The 23966-nt window shown below is 36.2% G+C and overlaps 1 protein-coding gene across 1 annotated transcript in view; it reads left to right on the top strand.

Moving 5' to 3' along the window:
• The window catches only part of Lrp6 (low density lipoprotein receptor-related protein 6), a 156744-nt gene that overhangs the window by 60375 nt on the left and 72403 nt on the right, over nucleotides 1–23966 (top strand). Inside the window, exon 3 of the mRNA XM_005378957.1 lies at nucleotides 18973–19170. Coding sequence (XP_005379014.1) covers nucleotides 18973–19170 — 198 coding nt within the window. The remainder of the gene's footprint in view (nucleotides 1–18972; nucleotides 19171–23966) is intronic.

Raw genomic sequence — 23966 nt, 5'->3', positions numbered from 1 at the left:
AAAAAAAAAAAAGAAACACTTTGTATGAACCCTGGAACAGTGAGCTACATCCCCAGCTCATCTCCCCTCCCGTCCTCTCCCCTCTTGCTTCTCTCTCCCTCCCTCCTTCCCTCTTTTTGGCCTAAGTTGCCCAGGATTTGCACCACTATGCCCAGTTTACAAATAAAAATTTTAATGTAAGACAGGGAGGGTGTCCCCTCCCCCCCCAGTTACTGATTTCTAGTTTAATTACATTTCAATCATCCTGTGACACGCCTATTAGTCCTGTGATATTTAAGGGTTATGGCCCAAGATATGATGGTTAGGTTTTTAAAACGTTCCATGTGCACTTAAAAAGATTGTTTTCTGCATGTTTTGAGTGCAATACTTTAGGAGTGACTGTTAAAATCAAGCATGTTTATTGTGCTGGAAGGTTTTTTTTAAGCTTTTTAAAGGGGGGTCCTTGGAATTGAACTCAGGACTGCATCTTTGCAAGGCAGGCACTGTGCCATTGAGCTGTATTCTTGGCCCTTTAAAGGTTTTGATTCTTAATTGAGTTTTTAAGAATGTGATGCTGGAGATAGGACTCAGGACATTACACATGGAAGGCAAGTGCTCTACCACTGAGCTACATCATCAGCTCCTTAATTTTTAAAAGTTTGATCTATCCGTTGCTGAGAGAAGTGTTGAAATCTTTTGCTTTCGAAATTGATTTGGTAATTTGTTTATATACATCTGCCTCTTTTGCTCTGTGTGCTTAAGGTTATACTTTAGAATACAGATGGGTATGGAATTATCTTTCTGGCATACCTGATATTATACTTACTAACTTATTTTATTGCTACTAGTGCATTTTGCCTTTCATTTTTGTCATGTCTGACTGGCTACACCAGCTTGCTCTTGGTTGATTTTTAGTTTTCCATTATTCTGTGTGGTTTTCTAGGTGTTTCTTTTTAAAGCATATGATTCGATTTTTAGTTTGACTTTAAATCCTTTGTGACAGTTCATCTTTTACAGAAAAGTTTTGTCTATTTGTGCTTTTTGTAACTACAGTCATTCAACAATAGGCATATGTTCTGAGAAATGTACTGATAAGCAGTTTCATCCTTTTGAGAACATCATATATTTATACAAACTGTAGATGACAGACTCTTGGGCTTTGTCTGAAAATGCCTTCATTTTGCTCTTGTTCTTTTTTTGTGTAGTATACATTTCCAGGTTGACAGATGTTTTCTCTTACCATGTTGATGCTGTCATTCTGCCATCTGTTAGCTTTCTTTGTGAATGAAATACAGTAGTCTGTGTTATCCATAGGTTTGCTTTTCATGGTTTTAGTTGGCCCCTAATCAAGCATAGACCCAAAAATATTAAATGGAAAATTCATCCACAGAAGGTCTTACAATATATTACCTGTAAATAAGGGGAGACTACTGTAACCAGTTACTCTTAAATCATTCTTCTCTGACTACAGCTTCAGTATGACTTGTTGAGATCTTTATTTCTTATTATGCTCCTTGAGATTTGAGTTTTATAATTTTGTAGGCTAAAAATGTTTTGAATCTTGTCTTTGTCTCATTCCCCTGGAATTCTTAGATATTTGTTTTTCTTTTAACTCTTACCTTCCATGTCTTTTGGTCTCCTTTTTTAATCAATACATTTCTTTTTCTCTTTGTATTTAGCACTGAAGAGATTGTGTGAAATAATTATCCCGTTCCTTAGTTATCTCTTCATAGTCAAATATTCCTGCCGTTTCTTTCACTGTGTAATTATGTGTGTATTTTTCTCTTCATTTACCCCCCCCACCCGCCCCCACAAGAATGTCCATGTTGGGTTACCTGGCCTTTTGTGGATTCTGTTATCCACATAAGAGAATCTCTGTGTAGTTTTGAGAATGTCCCTTGCTTCTCCACTGAGGCCTAGCCAATAGAATAGATTCCCTCACTGTTAGATTATCTCTCTGTCCTTTTTCTTGTCCTTTTTTGTGTTCCTACTCCTTTAATTTTCTACAACTGTAGACATGCATTTAAATTACTACTTTTAAGCGTGCATACTAGCACATGCCTGTAATCCCCCCACTTGGGAGGCTGAGTGTCATGTGAGTTTGAGGTCAGCCTGGGTTATCGGCTACAAAATGAGTTCAAAGCCAATCTGAACTACATAGTGAGACCCTGTCTTAAAACAAAAACTACTTTTAAAGTTTGGCATTTTTAAGTGTTCCGCAGTAGCATGACTTGTAGTCTTACGTAGTACCTGAAACAGAATCTTGTTTTCTTTTCCTTCAGATATTTATTCTTTTTTTTATAAATTCTTATTTTGCTCTGTTTCTAATACTGGAGAGTTAAGTATGTTCAAAATAAATTTTAAAATGGTCACTTAATTCATTATGTATGCTTCTGATTCTTTTTTTATTTGTTTAAAATAACTATTTCTGTTCTGTTTTTTCTTTTTCCTTTTCCCTGTGATTAACCTTGACTTTTATTCTTTTAGCCTACCTAAGGCCAAGGTGAAATTGTAGGTAATTTCTTCTTGCCTCTGTCCCTAGGGAATCACAAATAGCTATAACATTAATACCATTGTCAGGAAACTGGAGATAGGTGCAGTTTTACTCTTGACTCTTTTGAATCTCAGACAGAAACTGAGTCTGATTTTAACAACCTAAAGTTGGTCCCTCGCAACACAAAGGAGTGAGGTGGCTCTGAGGGTGTGTATTGTGTTCTGTGTACTTCTGAGTAAGCCTCTGAGATTTCCTTGCTGATTTATATGGATTTGAAAAAGGGAGTAAGAAGTGATGGCTTTTATTTTAGGAGTGTTAAAAAACTTGAAAGCACTTAAAAGTACTTTACTTCTTTCTGTTGAAAATTTAAACTTTTATTAATTGGTTTTTGATTAATTTTATTAATGCAGTTTTAAGTCGTGACAGTTTTAAAAAATCTTGATGTCTTGACTGTACCTACTTTAAGGGAAAAATCTAAATATTTCATAATTACTAAGAAAAAGCATTGCTTTTTGTGATCATTTTAATATTTTATTTATTATTAGCTAGGGGTAGGTTCAGGTTAACCCGTGTCAAAGTAAGACAGTGTCAAAGTAATTATAATAAATTGTGTATGTTTTGTTGAAAGTTCCTAGATAATTTAATATTGCCATTTAGGAACATCTGAACTACAGACAAATACTATATAAGAATATTTATTGTGACACTCTTATTTGTTCATAATCTCATAGGTAAAATGAGACTCTATATGGGTGAAATAGTAAATTAAAAACATGGTCTAAAGGAAGTGTCAAAAGTGTTAAAGGCTACAGAATAAATTTGAAAAATCTATTTTTATTTGTAGAAATTTTACTTAAACTTTAAGCAGCAATGTTTTTTTTTTGTTGTTGTTGGTTTTTTGGTTTTTCTCCAGTACCGGGAACCGAACTCACGACCTTGGGCTTGCCAGGCAGGCGCTTTTGCCACTGAGCTAAATCCCCAGCCCCCTAAGCAGCAATTTTAAACTTTTAAAATAATTTCCCTCTATTTCTAAAGCTTTTGAAAGTAATATGAAAGGCTATTGTGTGGAATGAAATTTATTTGGTGCTTTGCTCCCTTATATGGTTTTGCACAGCCTAGGGGCAGAGCATTCTCTCCCACACTCTGAGGGCTAAAGATTAGCTAATATTTTGGTTCAGTTGGTTAATAAGTTAAACACATTATCTCCACCTGTACAAGAACAGAAGACTATGGATAGACAAGTGCTTGAGAAAGTCACATTCCTCTCTATTTTAAAAACCCTGTCTGAATGAATTAGAATTCCTTGGAGGAATACTTTCAAAAAGGTGATTCTTCTTGTTTCTTTTGTTTTTTGAGTCACAGTCTCACTATGTGATTCATGCTGGCCTTGAACTCACTATGTAGCCCAGGCTGGCCTCAAACCCGTAGCAATCCTTCTGCCTCAGCCTCCTGAATGCTGGAATTACAGGTGTGTGCCCCCATGGCTGGCAAAAAGTTGATTGTTGAGACCCAACTTAGACTAGTTTAATTAGAACCTCAGATGAAAGCACCCAAGCTACTGATATTTTTAGCAAGTTTCTCAAGTATTGCCAAGGTTGAAAATTTATTCTTTGGGTTTTTGAGAGGAGCTAGCATAGTAGTACTAGGGATGGAACCCAGAGCCTAGGTATTCTAGGCAAGTACTCTCTCACTGAGCCTCACCCCATCCTCTGCTGTAGGTGTTTACTGATGCTGCTGGCATTTTATGTGTGTTTAGGAAGGGAAGAGAAGAGGGGATATGCAATCCTAGAAACATTATGCTAAAGACAATTATTCATAAAATTTTAGTTTCTCAATGTTTAGGTACTGATTATTTAGGGTGAGACAGGATGAGTGCAATTTTGAGTCCAGTGTGACAACTTATTGAGACCCTATTTCAAACTAAAGGAAAAGGACTGACAGTGTGGTTCAGTGGGAAAGCCGAGTTCAAGTCCCAGTATCAAAACCAAACAAAACATAACTGGCTCCTATGTATTGGTGATTCTTGGGATTTGAAGTTATGAATGTATGTTAAAGCAAACAATTTAGTTGGATTGTATTTCTCAGACACCCTATTTTTCATTAATTATGGTGACATAAGTATCAGATTTTAATATTAGGTTACTTTTTTCAACTGTCATAAATTATTCCCTTAATGTTATATTGCAGTCGACCTGTTGGAATAGGCCTGTAGTCCCAGCACTCGAGAGGCTGAGGCAGGAGGACTGCTGTGAGTTTGAGTCTAGCCCGGGCTACATAGTGAGTCTAAGGCCAACCTGACCTATATAGAGAGACCCTTTCTCAAAAAACCCGAAGTACAAAAAAAAAAAACCAAAGCTACTGTTTCAGATATCTGTAGAAGGAAGAGTCAGGATGTGATATGGTTGACAATGTTGACTTTAGCCTGTAATAAGAGGAATCACAGTAGATTGTGGAAAGACCTGAAACTTTGGAAACATGCCATTTGTAAGAAGGTAGTAGTTACAAAGTGACGCTTTGGGTGGTGTTTGGGTTTAAGAATGTATGTTAGTTTTTGTAGTTTCGCAATAGAAATGTCTCTCATCATAAAAGATGGTGGTTAAAGAAGATCTTCGATTACTCATAGGAGTTCCTAAATGTGGAAGACCTGGCTTGGAGTCATACCTCAGAGTTGGCTCAGTGAAGGTACTGCCATCAGGTGACATGCTCACACCGTTGGTACTTTTGACACAAAGTGACAGATAATGTTACTGTTCCTTTTTAAAACTAAAGAAGGAATTATTATTGTGAACTGGATTGAATTAGCTCTTTCTATTACCTTTAGTCTCACCAGAATGAATTGCGGTGCTTGGTGCTGTTATTTCATCTTGTGTCTCTGCCTCCTGTCTCTGCTTCTGGTGTTCAAAGTTGGGGTTGACTTACCAGTCTAGAAAAGCCCAGGTCTTAACACCCCAGCTCCTAATGGAGTTGTTTAAATGAAGTGATTATTTGTTCTTGTTGTTGCTTGTTGTTTTGTTGTTTCTATCTGTGAAACCATTGTCAAATTGAAAGTCCTGAAAATTTGCTTTTATGTCTTCTAAGAGTTGGTCTTTTATAATGAGGCCTTTATGAGTTAATTTTTGTATATGGTATGAGGTAGAGGTCCAGCTCCATTCTTTTGAATGTGAATATCCAGTTGTCCCAATACTACTTGTTGAACATACTATTTCTCCTCACTAAATTGTCTTCATACCCTCACTGATAATCAGTTTATTATAAATTCAAGATTTAGTTTTGGACTTTCAGCTCTAGTCCATTCATCTCTATGTCTGCCCTTACCCTAGTACCACACTGTCTTTATTATTGTGGCTTTGTAATAAGTTTAGTAATAGAGAAATCCCTATAGCTTTTTAGACTAAGAAACTCTCACAGAAGAAAATGATGATTAGTTTGGTAAAGGGGTTGTATTAGGTGGAATAACAAGAGTGGTTGGCAACAAAGAACTAGAAATGAGAGACAAATTAGAAGTTGTCTCGTGTATCATGTTAAAAACATGATTGGGACTCATTCTGAAAGCAAAGAAATTCGATAATCAAATGGAGAAGGAAGGTACAGGGGTACCTCGGTTCACAAACACTTCTTTTTGCAAGTAATTTGGTTCACAAACAGAAGCATTTGGCAGAATTTTGCCTTTGTTTGCAAACTCTGCATCAGGTGACAAACATGACCACAACCATCTTTCCCACACAAACATGGCCATCTTAATTGTAGAACAAATTGTGTGTGAACTGAGGTACCAATTTATGTGGTTGTGATAGAATGATTAATTTCAGAGCACGTGGAAAGTGGTATGGGCAACTGTGTTAGTTTTCCATCACTGTGACATAATTTCTGAGATAAACACTTATACAGGAGGAAAGGTTTACTAGGGCCCGGTTTCAGCCCATGGTTAGTTGGCCATGTTGCTTTTGGGATTTGTGACGAGGCAGCATATCATGGTAGAGGGAGCATGCAGAGAAGAGAGCTATCCACTGATGGTGGCCTCAAGCAAAAAAGAGAAAGAGGAAGGTGCTTAGCTTCTAATACCCCTTCAAGAGCACAGGAGCAGTGACATAACTTCCTTTCAGTTGGTCCTACCTCCTAAACGTTGCACCGTCTCAGTAGCATTACAGGCTGAAGATGAAGCTTCAACATACGGAGCTTTGAGGGGGAACAATCAAGATCCAAACTACAGCAAAAGCCTAGATACAAAGTGCTGTTAGGATTGTTAATCAGTTTTACGGGGACTTCGGAATTTGACTCTAAATTAAGCTGTTTGAATTTGGAGAGGTGATTACATCCACGAAAATGGTGTAGTATTATCAGAGTTGTGAACAACGAAATCTCATTCTGCCTAACCTGACTGCAGAAATGAAAAATCCAAGAGCCACTCTAGCTCCTTTCTTTATCACTCTCCACAGCCTACCAGTTAGCAGTTCTTGTTGGTTCTATCTTCTAAATAGCCATTGGATTTGTCACTTCTCATATGGTCTTCAGGGCCTCCTATGTTTCATCTGAATGAAAAATTATAGTTATATTAGTTTTTGTTAAATTTGACTTTAAAGCAAGGTTGTATAATGTTCATGGTTGCATAATGTTCAGAGTAATGAGATTCCATCTAAATATGCAGGAAGTGATAAGATGTTCAGAAATCTGTCAGATTTGGCTTATGGAAGATGGAGATGTTCCTGTATCTCTCTCTTATGTTTATGTGTTTAATTAAGAGAACACAGGCATAAGAAAGTGAGTTAGTCTCTGTCTTGGTAAGTGGACCCAGAGGAGAGCACTAGAAAAATCATAACTGCTTTGAAGATTTTGAAAGACTTATGTTAGTCTGTCACATAAATAGCTTCTGTTGTAACCTAGTTTGTACTGCTATAACAGATTACTGGAGAATGGATAGTTTGTAAAGAGCAGCTTTATTTCTTACATATTTTTGGAAAGCCAAGTGTTGAGCTTACATTGGTAAAGACCAGTTTGCTGCATCAGTGTGAGTGGAAGGCAGAAAGGCAAAAGTGGCAGGAGAGCGTGAGGATAACAGAACTGAACTAGTTTATATAACAGCCACTCCCCCAGTGGTGAAGTGAACTTGTTCATGACAGCTTTGACCTAACCCAAGCAAAAACTCTTGTTGGTTAGCACCTCTTAACAACTGAAAAAGCTGTCTACTGAAATCTTACTCTTTAAATGATTGAGGGCATTATTAGTACTGAGTAATAAGTAACAATACTGTTTTTAATCAGAACATTTTCATTAGATTTGTTCTTTTACCAGTTTGCTATCTCCCCCAAATCTCAAGGGTCAATAGGGGAACCTGTGATGGATTCATGTGCTACCTTTTAAATTTTTTTACTAAGAAGTATTTATACAACTGGTAAGTATGTTTATTTGTAAGCATGTAAGAAACTGCAAATAAAAATGGAGAAAGGTCATTTCTGTAGTCCCACCAGCCAGAAAGATCATGTGTTTTCTAAGTACTTAAAGAAATAGGATCCGATAGTTAAAAGGTCCTAAAAAAGTTTTCACATGAGTTAGAAATTTCAAACAAATTCAGATGATTAAGCTGGGCATGGTGGCACGTGCCTGTGATCCTAGCACTTGGGAGGCTGAGGCTGATTGCCTTGAGTTTGAGGCCAGCCTGAGCTGCATAGCAGTAACCCTGTCTCAAAAAAAAAAAAAATTTCAAACAGAATTCAGATGATTAGTGTAAAAATGCAGATGATTAGTCTAAGCAAACAGATTATGAATTTTAAAATCTTGCCTTTTAAAAATTAGGCTTATATATTTATTTTGCATGAATGTTACGGTCAAAAACTTTAAATTCTTATTACATATTATGGTTAATTTATTAACTATGTGAAGAATGGGTTTTTAAAGGACCTTAGAATGGTAGCTTGTATCCACCTGTTACTAAAATGAAACTTACTTTTACTGTGTAATGGAGTGTTAGGTTTTATATAAAGGAAGCATTTGTGCCAGTGTTCACAAATATTAACTGAGATTTTAAAGAGATTTTCTTTTTTCTTTTTTTTTGGTTTTTCTCCGGTACCGGGAACTGAACTCGTGACCTTGAGCTTGCCAGGCAGGCACTTTGCCGCTGAGCTAAATCCCCAGCCCCTAGATTTTCTTTTTTCTTGCTGAGTGAATGCTGTTTTGTCTTAAATTTTATCTCATAATATATCTGAAGTCAATAAATGGTCTATGTGACAGACTTTGGAAGAGCATGGTTTATTTCCTAATACAGGTGCTCAGTAGTTTTCAAAAATTGAGTAATATTTTTATAACTTATTAAATATGTGCCTTTTGTGCTTCATTTCCTCTTACTTTTCTATATTAACTTTGCAATGAGTTTTTAACATAAAAATCAGATAATGTAGAAATTTTTATTATTTGTAGGTGAAATTTATTTAACTTTTAAATATTATAACATTGATAACACATCTGCAAGGTTCACTTAAAATTTGAAATTGCTGTTAGAGTCTGAAATGACAAATGCTTCCGTTTCATTTGTTGTAGTTGGAGCCTTCATCTAGGTGTCATCCTGGAAGTGCTGTGACATATTTTTTAGGGTTGGATAACAGAGGGATTAGCTATTGGCTCTGATAAACTGTGGCATGCAGTTGATTTTATTCATTACTAAAATTTTGTTGGGCTAATTCATATATAACAACTTTTTATTTCACTATAAACTAGGCAGAAGTTCTGAAAGTTAAATTTTTATTTGGAAGAGATTAGTGACCATTATGAAACCTACCTAAATTATATTATGCAAAGAAGGCAGTAGCTCTTAATTGCATTTTCCAGAGTGGTAATGGGACATTTTTATAAATTGCTTGAGGTCTCTCTAACTTGTGATAATGCCGTTTTAAACTTTGCATAATGTAATCCTTATCATGCATGTTTCACATGCAGTGCCAGGAATAGGTTAGTAGATTCCTGAACAGTAGTAACTCTTAGTTTTTTTTCTTATGCTTGTTTGCTTGAAGATGCTGGTAGTTCATTTTATGTGTGAATAGAGGAGGGATGGTAGCCAGTGAATTATAATGTGGACTTCTTTCTATTACATTACACTATTAAGATGGAAACTTTGCTTGATTTCACAAGAGGGATATTGAAGATATTCTGAAGAAAAATGAAATTCACTATATTGGAATACATGTGCACATAAAACGATTTCATCGTTTCTGGTTGACCTGTGGCTTCCGTCATTAATACTCCATCTCTTCTTGAAGTATCTCCTATGCATTCCTGTGCTCCTTCAGGGTGTGTTGTGGGGTGGGTGAAAGTCAGGAGATTGGATATGGGAAACAAGGGCACGAAAAAGTACAAGATCTTGGTTCACCTTGACTTTTGAAAAAGCATGTGCCATAGGACAGACACTGTGTTGTAGCAGTAAGACCTAGTCCTTACTTTTGAGGTCTTCATAATTTATTTACGAACTGTGATAAGTACTGCTACAAGAGCCTGAAGGAGGGGCTAACTTTGCCTGGGCAAGCTTGGAAAAGGCATTTATATGAAAAAAGTTACCTTTGAATTAACTTAAAAATAGTCCCTTGTTTCTTATTTGTGTTATAAGTAACATTATTCAGATAAAATTTGTATGCAAAATGTACATACTGTATTTTGTGTTGATAGTTTAATGAGTTTTATTAAGAATGTGTACTTGTGTAACCATTACCTACCAAAGAAAACATTTTCATTACCTCACTCTAGGAAGTTGCCATAGCCCATTTAAAGTCAGTCCTACTGCTAACCCAGTAATTGCTGTCTGATTTCGATCATTAATGGCTTGTTTTGCTGATTCTGAAATTTCATATAATAGAATCACGAAGTGGGTACTTTTTTGTGTCTGGCTTCTTTTATTCAACATAATTTAAAAAGTTCATCTTTGTTGGTGTATAAGTAAAGTTCTTTTATATTGCTGAGTGAATATACCAGAATTTATCTGTATACCTATTGATGGACATTCCTGTTCCCACTTCTGGGCTACTGTGAATGAAACTTCTGCAAACTAAATATGAAAAAGTCACGGAATGTTTTTTTTTCTCTTGGGTAAATATTTGAGTGGAACTGCTGGTTGACAAATAAGTTTATATTTTACTTTGTAAGACGCTATCAGACTATTTCAAAGTGATTATATAGCAGTATATGATTGTTTTAGCTGCTCAGTCATTAGAGATACTTAGTATTTATGGTCTTTTTAATGTTTAGCTATTCTCGTGGGTGTGAAGTAGTATCTTGTGGTTTTGATTTTTATTTCCCTGTAGATTAATGAATTTGATCACCTTTTATGTGTTAATTGTTTATTCGTGTATCTTTTATTCATGTATCTTTTGTAAAGTGACTATTCAAGTCTTTAAGCTATATTTCCGGCCTAGCCCTTATTTTATGACCTTCAGTTGCGTCTTTTCCAAAATGTCATATGAATAGAATTACATAGCACGTAGTGTTTGGAATCTAGCTTCTTTATTGAACTGTAATGTATTTGCAGTTTATAGCCTATCTTTTTATTACTGAAAGAATACCAGTGTACTGATGCAGAAGTTCATCTTTTCACCACAAGGATATTTGGTATTTTTGTTGATTGTGGATAAAGCTACCACAAACATTTCTGCACAGGCTTTTGAATATATACTTATTGTCTTTTGAGTCAGTACTCAGTAGATCTTACAGAAATGTTTGTTTACATTAAGAAACTGCCATATTACTTTCCAAAGTGGCTGTGCCATTTTGAATTAGTGCATAGAGTATACAAGAGTTTCAGTTGCTCTGTATCCTGGTTAGCACTTGGTTTTGTTCATTTTTTTAGAGTACTGTTAGTATAGCTGGATGCTACTGCCTTCATTTGCATTAAGGCACCAGCATTTTACTTAGTATTGCTTTTTGACCAGCAGTGCAGATATTAGCACAGTTGTTCAGGGTATTCTGTATAATTCAAAAAAATTATTCACCAGTGAATATTTCAGTGCCATTTATGCTTATTATTCTAAGCATACACATAAAAATTCTTTAGCCAGGTGCCCAGTGGCTCGCACCTACAATCCCAACCCTGTGGGAGGCTGAGGTAAGATGATTGGTTACAAGTTTGAGCCCAGTGGGACAATTTATCAACTTAGAGCCTTTCTGAAAATAAGGAAAGGGCTGGGGATATGGCTAAGTGTGAAGCCCTGGTTCATTCTCTAATACTGCAACAAGAAGACAAAACCAAAACCAAACCTTCATTGATGATTAGTTGATCATAACACTTGCTGAACAAGCAAAACAAAGTCTAACCATGTCTTTCGATTTATTCACATATAAGGCAACAGTGCAGTTTGCTAAATGATACATTCTTCACATCTGCAGCTAAAGTTTTAGTTCAGCATGTTGCTACATCATTGCAAATCAGTATCATACTTCCTTTTGTTGGTGTTTTGTCTGTGATGGATTTAGCAGTGTTAAATGTGGAAGGCTTTAGTCTTTTAACTTTTGTGTGTGCTTCTCTTGTTGGAAAACCTAATGAGATCATATATACATTTAAACTCTGAATTTTTTTCTTTAAATTCTGAGTGACACATCCCAAAGTAATGCCTTAATTTAACTGGGACCATGTGTATTATTCACAGTAAGATATGTGATAATGTGTAAGCCAATGGCAAGAGCACTTCTATAATGTTTTTAATTTGTATTTGCATTTTTGCTGAGGTTATTTGGAGTGGATCTCTCCTTTTTAGGAGTCAAAGAGCTCTCTTATAGGTCAGTTTCGTCTTTCTTAACATCTTTAAATGTGGGCAGTTCAACTGTGGGTTGAGTAAGTGAGCCTTCTGACCTACCCTTTTAAAGCCAGGGATTCATTCTCAAAAATTAAACAAATATAAGTAAACTTTCTATTATTTTAGAATGGAGTACTTGTAAAGAGTTTGAAATGAAAGTTGAAATGAAATTTTAAAAGCTAGAAATACTGCAAATAACAGTATTTACTTCTTGGTATATTTTTGTCTAAGCACAAGGAAAATTTCAGGGCTTCGAAATAACAGATTTTTTTTAGATGATGATGAGGTACAGATAGCAGGTATAATCAAAGATAGCTAGTAAAAGCATAAAAGAACTGACAACAAACTTGGTTGATTTCCAAACATGTATATTTTTATACCAACAAGTACTACCATGAAAATTATAGAAAGTACAAGAACGTACAAACATACATTTTGTGAGTCACCAGTGTATAGTCATCATCACACCTATGTAGCCTCAAGAAATACCAGAATGAGTGAAAAAAACCTTAATAAATACATAAAACCTTCATAGACAGTCTTGACCTTATGGACTCCCTGAAAAGACTGCTTGGATCTCCAGTTTCTTTGGTCTTTACTCTGAGAACTGCTGCGCTAGGGGATGGTCTTTCTTAGTTCTGGTGGTATTTTAGGTGAATGCCCAAGGTGTTGAGGCTCTGGTCTGGATAGTTTTCAAAACTATCCAGACTGCTTGCCTGTGGTTTTTAAGTTCTATCCTCAGCTTGGTAGCAGTAGTACTCTGATGATCCTTGATCAGCATCACCCTGTACATTAATAGTCTAGTCTTGGTCAAAGACTCTTGAGGATCTCTGACACTCATGCCACCCCAGACCCCATGGAAGCCCCTCCTCGTTAGTGCTCTGCAGATCAGTTCTTCTGCCCCAAACTCTCTGCCTCAGCTCAGTGGGACCATGGTATCATAACTGCAGCTTTCTACCCTCAGGTTAAGAAATTGTCACCAGGTTTTGTTGGGTTGAGTGTAGAGCTCACTTGGTGACATTGCCTGTCTCAGGACTTATAATCTTGTACTGCTTGTTTTTCATTCCTGGAAAAGTTGCCTCCTATGTTGTTTAATTTTACAATTATTTATTGTGGAATAACTATCACAGTACAAGTTACTCTTACAGCTGCAACTTTCTGCACTAAGTGTTACTAGCATTTTAAATTGGGGTGGGATAAATAGTATGTGCAGAAACATATGGGCAAAAACGTTATGGTGTCTTTTGGGAAGAATTGACAGTGTTTAGAGCAGCACAAAAATTTACTGAGGGGTGGCATGAGAATGAATTCTATCTATAAACTGGAGGCTGTCAGAATAGGGCTTACGGGAGGAAACAGAAGATGAAACTAAAAAAGGTAGGCATAGCATGAAGAAAATCCTTAGCTCTTTCTATAGAATATTTGTTATTTTATTCCATTACCATTGCTTCAGCAGTCCTGTCATCATTTTTCATCTGCACAATTGAAATAGATTCCTAGCTAGTATTTATGTTTCTTTTTTCTTCTTTTAAATCTAATTACCTGTCATTGTGACATATATAAAATGCAAAACATTGGCCGTGTCATCCTCCGATGCAGATGATCCAACTTATTAGTGGTTTCCCAGTGCCTTAAAAAGTTAGTGTCTTGCTCCTGAGTATGTGTGTGTCTTTGAGATTTGATCCCTTTCATCTCCAACCCAATTTCAGACCTTCTGGTTTTTGCTGCATTAATGGAAGCCATGTATTGCAGTTACTTTTATACACTATTTGTGCCTCAATGTGGACCTTCTTCCTGGGATGTTTTCTCTTCTTGATTTGGTATAAAACTAAGTTGCCCTTACTTGAAGGCTCAGCTTAGCTGTTTGTATCTGATTGGACTCATTGCCTCTCTGAAATATAAGAACCACAGCTCAGCTAGGATATAACAGAAATATTTACTGATAGCATGATCATTGAGCAGTTAATACTCAGATTATATAAATCAGTATGCCAACTACATAATGAAATCCTATGCCAAATTCATTGGGAATTTGTAGTCAATTTCTCTGCCAACTACTCCTGAAATGTGTTCTTTTCTGCTCGGTCTTTCAGATAAAATATCTGCCATACAATCATTAGCATCATTAAGGATAAGTATGTGGGGATTTATAAGCCTCGGAGAAAATACTTCGTGTCAGCAAATGGAAAATATGTCCGTTTACTTTTTAAAACCTTTCTTAATCCAGAAATGTATGTAAACATAACTGTATAAATTAGAAGTAATCAGTGGTAAACATCAAATAAATATAGTTACAAAGTTTGTGAATAAAAGGTACTCTGAAAATTTATAGGGTGCATGTGACCTAATTTGGAATTTAAAAGAAGGCTTTTAAAGGAAGTACTGTACTATTTAAACTGAACTCTAAAAAGAAGAGAATATGTTAAAGAGACAGCCTTGTGGTAGTGGGGAGCCTGGAATTTGTGAAGCACTGATTGGAATGTCAGTAATGAGATGTATAAATGGAAGCTGAATATAAGGGAGGGAGCCAAACAGTGCAGAGTTAAATATTATGTTACTGAGGGTTCAGTGGCAAAGTGCCTGCCTAGTACGTGAGAGGTCCTGGGTTCCATCTCCAGCCCTGGGGGAAAATTATTTTAATGATTTTGCTGCCCTATATTCTAAAAGTTGGAAGCAACAGACTGGGAATTTATAACATCAGCAGCAACAATAGCTAAAGAATACATAGGTCTTCTAAGTGTTTTAATTCCCCCAACACTGTGAGTATGCATATTTTTAATCCTCATGGTATAGATGAGGAGCCTGAGGGACAGAAAGGGGTTACCTCTCTGTCCTTGCTCAAGGTCACCGACCTAGGAAATGGCAGGGCTGAGCAGCCTAACTCCAGAATATGTGCTGTAAGTCTCTGTGGTATACTGTCTGTCAACAGACATAGCATTTCTAGCTAAGGATTTGTAACTAAGTTGTATAATATGTAGCTGAACAGTTACAATGAAAGGATAGCATCTTTGTTACAGTGTTTCCCTAAATATGTTGTCGATACTACTAGATGGTATGCAGATGAACACTGTATTGTAATAATTGTACATTTATTTTGATACAGATTGATACATACTTGCTTTTAAGGCATTGTTTTCTGTCCAGAGGTCTAGGAATCATCCTTAGTACTGCTTTTCCCTCATTTCTTATCCCCAGCTCCTGTCAGTTTTTCCTTCCCAGACAACTTTCAATTTTGTCTTCTTGCTTCTGCCACCACACTGATTTCATCTGTCGCTATTTTTGCAGAGATAATTGTTGAAATAGCATTGTCACTGTGTTCCTCTGTCCTCTCATTTTCATAACATTACAGTTTTTAAATTTTTTCTTTTTAAACCAGTGCATATTACATAGATTAGTGGGCTTCATTTTCTGATATTCATACATGCGTGTAACATACTTTTATGATTCCTTCTCCCCACTATGCCCTTCCCCTTTTCTTCCTTCTCCATTCTCTTCCTCTTCTCTAATAGTCTCCCTTGTCTCCACTTCCCTCTCCCGTAGGTTCCTCATGTGAGAGGAACTGTGACACTTTGATTTTCTGAGTTTGGCTTATTTCACTTAACATAATGGTCTCCAGTTCAAACCATCTTCCTGCAGATGATTTCATTCTTCTTTATGGGCTGCATAGTAGTCCATTGTGTATTAATTATGTCTTCTTTACCCATTCATCTCTTAATGGGCACGTAGGCTGTTTCCATACCTTAGTTATTGTGAATTGCTCTGCAGTAAAGAACAGTATGCAGATGTATCTATTCTGTGCTTTCAGTTCTTTTGAGAATATATCAAGGAGTAGTTATAGTTAGCTCAAAAGACTCCATCCTGCTTTCCATAATAGCTGTACTAGTTTACATTTCCACCCATATGTAGAAGAGCACCCCCCCCACATCCTTACTAGCATTTATTCTTTTTAGTTGTAACATTCTTTTGGTATCCATGTTTACTTACTTCACAAAAAGTGGGTTAGAATTTTCAGAGAATTCAGCAAAATAATTTCAGATATTTAGAGATTTTTGTGAATAGAATTTAGTCTATAAAGGTTAACCTGACTCCAGCTCTGTAGGAATGGATCTGTTACTTTACGTGATTGCATTATCTGCTGGTGGTGTGGTTGGGTTTATTCTTCAAGAGGAAAAAGTACTGTATAAATGCCCTCCCCCACTACTTTAACAATTCAGTATTTTCAGAGTTGTATAGTCATCGCCATAATCAACTTTAGAACATTTCTGTCCCCTCCTGTCTTAGTTACTTTTACTCCTGTCTTAGTTACTTTTGCTGAGACAAAAATACTTGACACCCCCAAATTAGAGGAAAGGTTTATTGTTGCTCACAGTTTGTGAAAGTTTCAGTGTATAATCAGCTGGCTTGAAGGCAGGGACGTATGTAGCAGGGGGGCATCGCTCAGGAGACAGTCCATGGCAAAGCGGGGAAGGCAGCAAGGAACCAGCCTGCACTGATGAAATAGATTGTTTCTTTTTTTTATTTTTTTTTTAATTTTAAAAATAAAAGGAGGAAAACATTAAGAGACAGACAACATTTTACAACATAGCAAAAAAACAGTACAGATAATACGGAGTTACAAACAAAGTGGTAGGGAATTAACAATGTAGATTCTGTTTCCTTTTTATATTGTATGCAGGATACTTACCCTGAGGGCAGGTAGCACTCACACCCAGGGTGGGGTAGCCTAAATCCTGCCCAGACCTATGCCAATCAGTGGACTAATTTAGTAATCACCCACCCTTGATCACAGGATCCCACACTCCAGATCCAGCCAGCTCCACAAAGCCCCACATTATGACCACCTGAAGCTTTGGGAGGACATTTAGATAGAAGCCATACCCACCCCCCAAGAAACCTAGTGCCTGTTGCTATGCTTTATGACACAGGCAACCATTAGTTTATTTGTATCTCTGTATATTTGCCTTTTCTGCACTGTTCATGTAAATGAAATCATTCAACATATGATATTGTGTCCGGCTTTTACTTTAGTATATTTCTTTGATGTCTATCTCCTTTCACCCATGTACCAGTGCATTGTTTCTTTTCATTGTTAAATAGTATTCTGATTGGTAGATATACTGAAGTTTGTTTATCCCTTTTTAAAATCTCTCAGTTAATGACCGTTTAGGTTGTTATGCTGATAAGAACTTTCACAAACAATCTGTGTCTGGATATGATTTTATGTCTCTTGGGTAGAATGAAATTGCTGTTTTATTCATTTTTCTATCAATCTGTTAAATATTTTAAGAAAAAGTCAAACTGTTTGTTTCAGAGTAGCTATGCCACTTACTTCCCAATTCTTCATATTCTTGTCAACATTATAATGGTCTGTTAAAAAATACTGTGATCATTCTTGTTGGTGTGAAGTGGTATTTTATTTTGGATTTAGTTTGCATTTGCCTAGTAACTAATGATGTTGATCATGTTTTCAAGTCCTACTTGGCCACTTTTATGTCTGATGGAATGTTTGTTCATATCTTTTGTCCATTTAAAAAGTGTTGTCTTCATACTGATTTGTAAGTTCATTACATATTTTGGGCAAAATTTGTTACTGGAATGCCAGGTATGATGGTTCATAACTGTTATCCCAGCACTTAGGAGGCTGAGGCATGAGAATTGCTATGGGTTTGAGGCTACCCTGGGCTGCATAGCGAGTTCAAAGCCAACCTGAACTACACAGCAAGACCTTGTGTTCCCCCGCCCCCCAAAATCCATTATTGATGAGTTTTCATTAAAAAAATAAACTCTTAGGTAAAAGCAATAATACTGTAGTGAACTGCTAATATGTCCTAACCACAGTATATTTGCCACATTTAGGAAATCTAACATTAATTCAGTACAACTGCATGATCTGATAAACGTCTCAATTTTGCCTCTTTTTCCAATATTTTTATGGAATTTTCCTTCACTTTGTAAGTGAAGAGTCATGTACTTCTTGTAGTTACCATGTTTCTTTATTCCCTTCTGTATTGATTCCCCAGTCGTTCTTTGATTTTTATGACATTAATATTGTCAAAGTGAACTGTTGTGTAGAATATACCTCAATTTGATTGTTTCCTCAATTTTATTCAGGTTATACATTTTGTGGCAGGAATAGTATAAGATATATGCATGTATATGTGTGTGTGTATATATATGTATATATATACATATATATAAACATACACAATATGCTATGTCCTTTTTAGTACATTGCCTTAAGAGATTTATGATGTCACTTTAGTTTCATGTTGATGATGTTAATGTAGATAACTTGTTTATAGTAGTATACTAGGTTTATTTTCTTTCAAGTTACCATTTTTTTCCTTTGTTGTTAATAAGTACTTACCTGTGGCATAGTACCTTGCACAGTGTAACTATTCCTTTTCCCACTAAGTTACCATGTCACAGTTTTTGCATCATTAAGATTTTTTTCTTTTTGGTACTGGGGATCGAACCCAGCACTTTGTGCTTGCCAGGCAGGCTCTTGTGCCACTGAGCTATATCCCCAGCCCAGTTTTTGCATCCTTGATGATGCTTAGCTGAATCAAGTACTACCCTGGTAGTTGCGAATAGATTATTTTACATTTTTTTCAAAAATTTTAGGAGCTTCAGATTTTATTGTTCTGAAAGAATTTTCTTTAACTGCTAATGATAATTATAAAATATTTTATTATTATCTGCTATGTCATGGCTTTTTTTATGGTTTTTTAGGTTCATGTACTGGACAGACTGGGGAGAAGTGCCAAAGATAGAACGTGCTGGAATGGATGGCTCAAGTCGTTTTGTTATAATAAATACTGAAATTTACTGGCCAAATGGACTGACTTTGGACTATGATGAACGAAAGCTTTATTGGGCAGATGCCAAACTTAATTTCATCCACAAATCAAACCTGGATGGAACAAATCGGTAAGATTGTCATATGCTTTTCTTTCTTTAAATTTTAACTTAAGAAAACTTCTTGTTGGCTTCATTATTTAAATGTAAGAAAATTCCATTTTGGCTTTGTATATTAAAGTATGTAGCTTAATCTGTATTTTGGACTAAGTATCAAAAGGAAAGAAACGTAGACATTTATTTTGATCTTTGAGAAAATAATTACATTTCTCATTCATGGTAGCATTTAGAATTTATGGAATGTATTTTCTGCTTTCTTGCTGTGAGCTTAGTTCTTTAGTGGTTCTCAACCCAGGGTTGGCGGGGCATGGTGGCGCATCCCTGTAATCCCAGCACTCGGGAGGCTGAGACAGGAGAATTGCTGTGAGTTCAAGGTTAGCCTAGGGTAGTGAGTTTAAGGCCAGCCTAGACTACACACAAGGCCTTATCTCTCAACAACAACAACAGAAAAAAAATGTAAAAATTTAACCCAGGGTTGTATTTCTATTCTATTCCAGAGTGTTTGAAAATATGTGGAAATTTTTAATTAATCCACTGCCTGGAGTACTGCTAGTATTTTACTTTCTGGGAGACCAAGGGTGCTAATTATATCACAGTTGCTGGATGTATAACAGAACAGAGTAGTCTCACTCGAAATTATCAGTAGAGCCATTCTATTGCTTATGGAAATTTTATTAGTAAATGTCCATATCAGGACAGAACATTTTAGTTTGTTTTCTGTCACTGTAATAATAATACCTGAGACTGAGTAATTTATAGAGAAAAGAGATTCATTTTGGCTCATGGTTCTAAAGACTGAGAGGTTCACAATTAGGCAGCCATGTCAGTGAGGACTTTGTGTTACAATGTAATTTTTAAGGAAAGCAACAGGTCAGATAGGTAGCAGAAGAGAACAAAGGGCCCAAGGAGCTAGATGCTTTATAATAAACTCCTCTGGCAAGAACTGATCTACTCTGAAAGTAGTGTCTCATACATTTTGTAATGGTCTCATCCTGTTGATACTGTTTTTTTTTTTTTGTTGCAAAAAGTAGCAAGGTTTTTATTAGACTACCTGTTTTCTGATGTTTTAAAAACTAAATTTGTCTGAAATTGTTAATATTTTCTCACCTTATTCTATTTAATCCCAAGTTTCTTTTTCTTTTTCTTTTCTTCTTTTTGGCTTTTTGAGACAGCATCTTCCTGTGCAGTTCAGGCTGGCCTTACGCTCACTTTGTAGCCCAGGCTGGTCTCAAACTTGGAACAGTCCTCCTGCCTCAGCCTTCCAAGTTGGGTACAAATCATAGCACAAAGTCTGTAATTCAGACACATGGAATTTCTTCTCAGATCATTTTTAGATTTTTGAAGACTGTATACTTACATTCTTGTATTTGATTATACGTATGTAGTTTATTGGTGTTTTCTTTCTCAGAAAGACCAGAGGTAAGTCTCAGGTAGTTGACTTTTCAGACTGTAACCATTTGGAAATTTTCTGAACTTTAAAAACCTTAAAGAATTTAATTAAAAAGCTTTTTGTTATCATGGACTTTTTTTTGGCCTCATTTCAAAAAGAATGAAATGATTTACATCATGATAGTTTAAAATTGTGTTCCAAAGGTACATGTGTTATGAATATAAAAATATAATAGCTATATTTCAACTTCAAATTTGGCAGTCAAGCTCCAGTGAACCCTCAAAACGGGGATATCAGAGTTCTCATATGGGACACAATACCACACTGAATAGGAACAAAATTCAGTAGGGTAGCAAAGAACAAGAGGGGAGGGAAAGAGGTTGTTCACAGAAGGTGGGGACTAGTGAGGAGATCTCAAAAACCAAGCTTTCATATTTTTAATCTATGAAAGTTCAGGAAAATTAACATTACATAGACATAAAGATCAGGAAAACATCAAGGTACATCCCATTTAAAGTTATCACAAAGAGCGGGTTGTCATAGTGCATGCCTGTAATCTCAGCACTCTGGAAGGCTGAGGTAGGAAGACTGTATGTTCAGTCTTGGCCTGAGCAACTTAGTGACTTAGTAAGACCCTATTTCAAAATAAAAACGACCTGGCTGGGGATGTAGCTTTATGTAGAGGCCCTGTGCTCAATTCCCAGTAAAGGTGTTTGAGGCGGAGAGGTTGTTCATTAAAAAAGAAAAAAAAGAATAAGAAACAGAATCCTTATATGCAAAGCACCCCAGGAGAACTCAAATCTGTGTTTAAATTGTGCCAGAGTTAATGAGAAACAGTATCAAACATGAAAGAATAATATGAAATTGGAAAAATTTGAAAATGAGATGAGAAAACTCATCAAAGTATTATAAATAAAAGAAAAATCATTTTAGGGAAAAAAGCACTAAACTACAGTATGTATGAGTGGATAAACAAGGAAAGTCCTTTAAATGCTTTATTTAAAGGAGGAAAAAAGTAAATTTACATAAGCTGTTTCTGAAAAATACCTGATGACAAATCTAATAAACATGTTCAAATAGCTGTTTTAAAGATTCTCAAAGAATTATAAGAAGATGTAGAGAAAGCCAAGAAAATAATGGATGAACAAAATGGAAATGCTGTATCAACAAAAAGACAGGATAATCTAAAAAGAAATAAAAAAGAAATTCTGAGTTGAAAAGTACAATAATTGAAATGAGAAAAACATTAGATGAATTTAAAGGCAGTGTTGAGCAAGTGAAAAAATGGATCAGTGAACCTGAAGATAGGTCAAGAGAAATTATGAGAGACCAAGGAGCAAGAAGAAACAAGATCCGGAAAGATGAGTAGAGCCCAGTGGGCCTGTGGGATACCATTAGTGGACCAGCATGCTCATTGTACCACAAGGAGAAGTGTGAAAGAAGGGGACAGAGTTGGTATTCGAAAACAGAATGGCTGAAAGCTCCTCAAACTTGAAAAAGACAGGAATATAAAGATCTCTATCTCTCTGCCTGGTTCTTCACTTTGTTCTCTGCTTCCTGACTACTGTGAGGTGAGCTATTTCTTTCTCCAGGCCCTGTTTCTTCTTTGGAGCTGGCCAACCTTGGGCTAATACATGAGCCAAAGTAACATTTCCTTCTTTCAGTTTTGGGTGTTGGGTATTGTGTCTTAGTGACAAGGAAAGAGACAAAGATAGCAGTGAACTAATATATTCAGAGTGCTAAACAAAGGAACAGTAAACTTATAGTACTCATATATCCTCCAGACCTTAAAGAATGAGAGAGAGCCAAGCATGGTGGTGCCCACATGTAATTCTAGCACTTTGGAGGCTGAGGCAGGACGATTGCTGTGAGTTTAAGGCCAGCCCGAATGCATAGCAAATGTCTGCCTCCAAAACAAAACAGAGAGAACTGAGCATGGTGGCACATGCCTGTAGTCCTGGCATACTGAGAGGCTGAGACAAGAGGATCATGAGTTTGCATCTAGCCTATGCAACTTAACATCTTATCTTAAAATTTAAAAAGGGAGTGGGGGCTGTGTTATGAAGAGTCAATCCTCAGTGGATTCAATCCTCAGTAATGGCTCCCAAATAAAAATTAAAAATAAAAAAAGTACAAAAACAAAAACCAGGATAAATCAAGACATTCCCAGATAAATAAAGCTGAGGGGATTTTCCAAAGTAAATTATCCATTTTTCAGTAAAACTTTAGGGCTTGCTGTGTTTTATTTGTCTTGAAGAAGCTCAATAATTAGAGTGTCACATGGTTCTTTATAGTTGATTGAGTGTAGGCCTTTCCATTTCTAGTTCTGAATCAACTTTTCTTTCTGTTAAGGGTTCAGCTTTAGTGCTAGCTAGTTTTACTAAATTATTAATTCTAAATCTCATTGTTTAGTTGGATCCCTGTTTTCCCTTAACTCTTTTTTAAAAACAGATATCAGCTAGGAATGGTGACATGTGCCTGTAATCTCAGCATCTTGGAAGCTGAGACAGGAACACCTAACTGTTTCAAAATAAAATTAAAAATTGGCTGGGGCTGTAATTCAGTGCAAAGGCCCGGGGTTCAGCACCTAGTACTGCAACCAAACAAAACAACAAAACTCCAGAAATCAGTTTTTCTGTTCCTTGATAATTGTGAATTGCTTATATTTGCTTAGATTTATATTTACACATGTATTTAATGTATACATTAAATTAAACTCTGGTTTCTGCGGCAGATACTTACTACCTTGTGTCTGGTGTGCCTATAATCTTGAACATAATGCAGCTTAGCCTTCCCATACAAAAGACCTGGCTTAGATGTTTGTTAGATGTTCGAGACAGTAGTAGTTAAGCCTTCTGTTCACTTTAATATTGGTTTATTTGTCTTATTATTGGCATAAGAGCTTTAATATGTGTGTATCTATATTTCAGATACAAGTTCTGCATTGGATATGTTAATCTAGCAATATTTTCTGTCAATGTATACCTTGTGGTTTTTTTTTTTTTTTTTTTTTTTTTGGGAGACAGGGTCTCACTATGCAGTTCAGTCTGGTCTGGAACCCATACAGCACAGGCTGGCCTCGAACTTAGCGATCCTTCTGCCTGAGCCTCCTGGGGTTTTCACATTTTAATATTAGTGAATGTTAATATTACATGTGGATAGGGTTTATTTTGGGAAGTTGACACACAGTTAACATATCTTAATTTCAACTCCTTGCCTCCTCTCTCTTCCTCCTCCCTCCCACTTATCCCCTTCTGCTTACATACAGAACTGTGATTCATTTTTATTTAATTTTTGTGTGTGGTGGTTCTAACACCTTTTTTTTTTTTTTTTTTTTTTTTTTTTCTCCGGTACCAGGAATCGAACTCACGAACTTGTGCTTGCTAGGCAGGCGCTTTGCCGCTCAGCTAAATCCTCA

The sequence above is a fragment of the Chinchilla lanigera genome, unplaced genomic scaffold (assembly GCF_000276665.1).
Source record: "Chinchilla lanigera isolate Chin_1 unplaced genomic scaffold, ChiLan1.0 scaffold00012, whole genome shotgun sequence".
NCBI classification, from domain to species: domain Eukaryota; kingdom Metazoa; phylum Chordata; class Mammalia; order Rodentia; family Chinchillidae; genus Chinchilla; species Chinchilla lanigera.
This window is presented reverse-complemented; position numbering and strand designations above follow the sequence as displayed.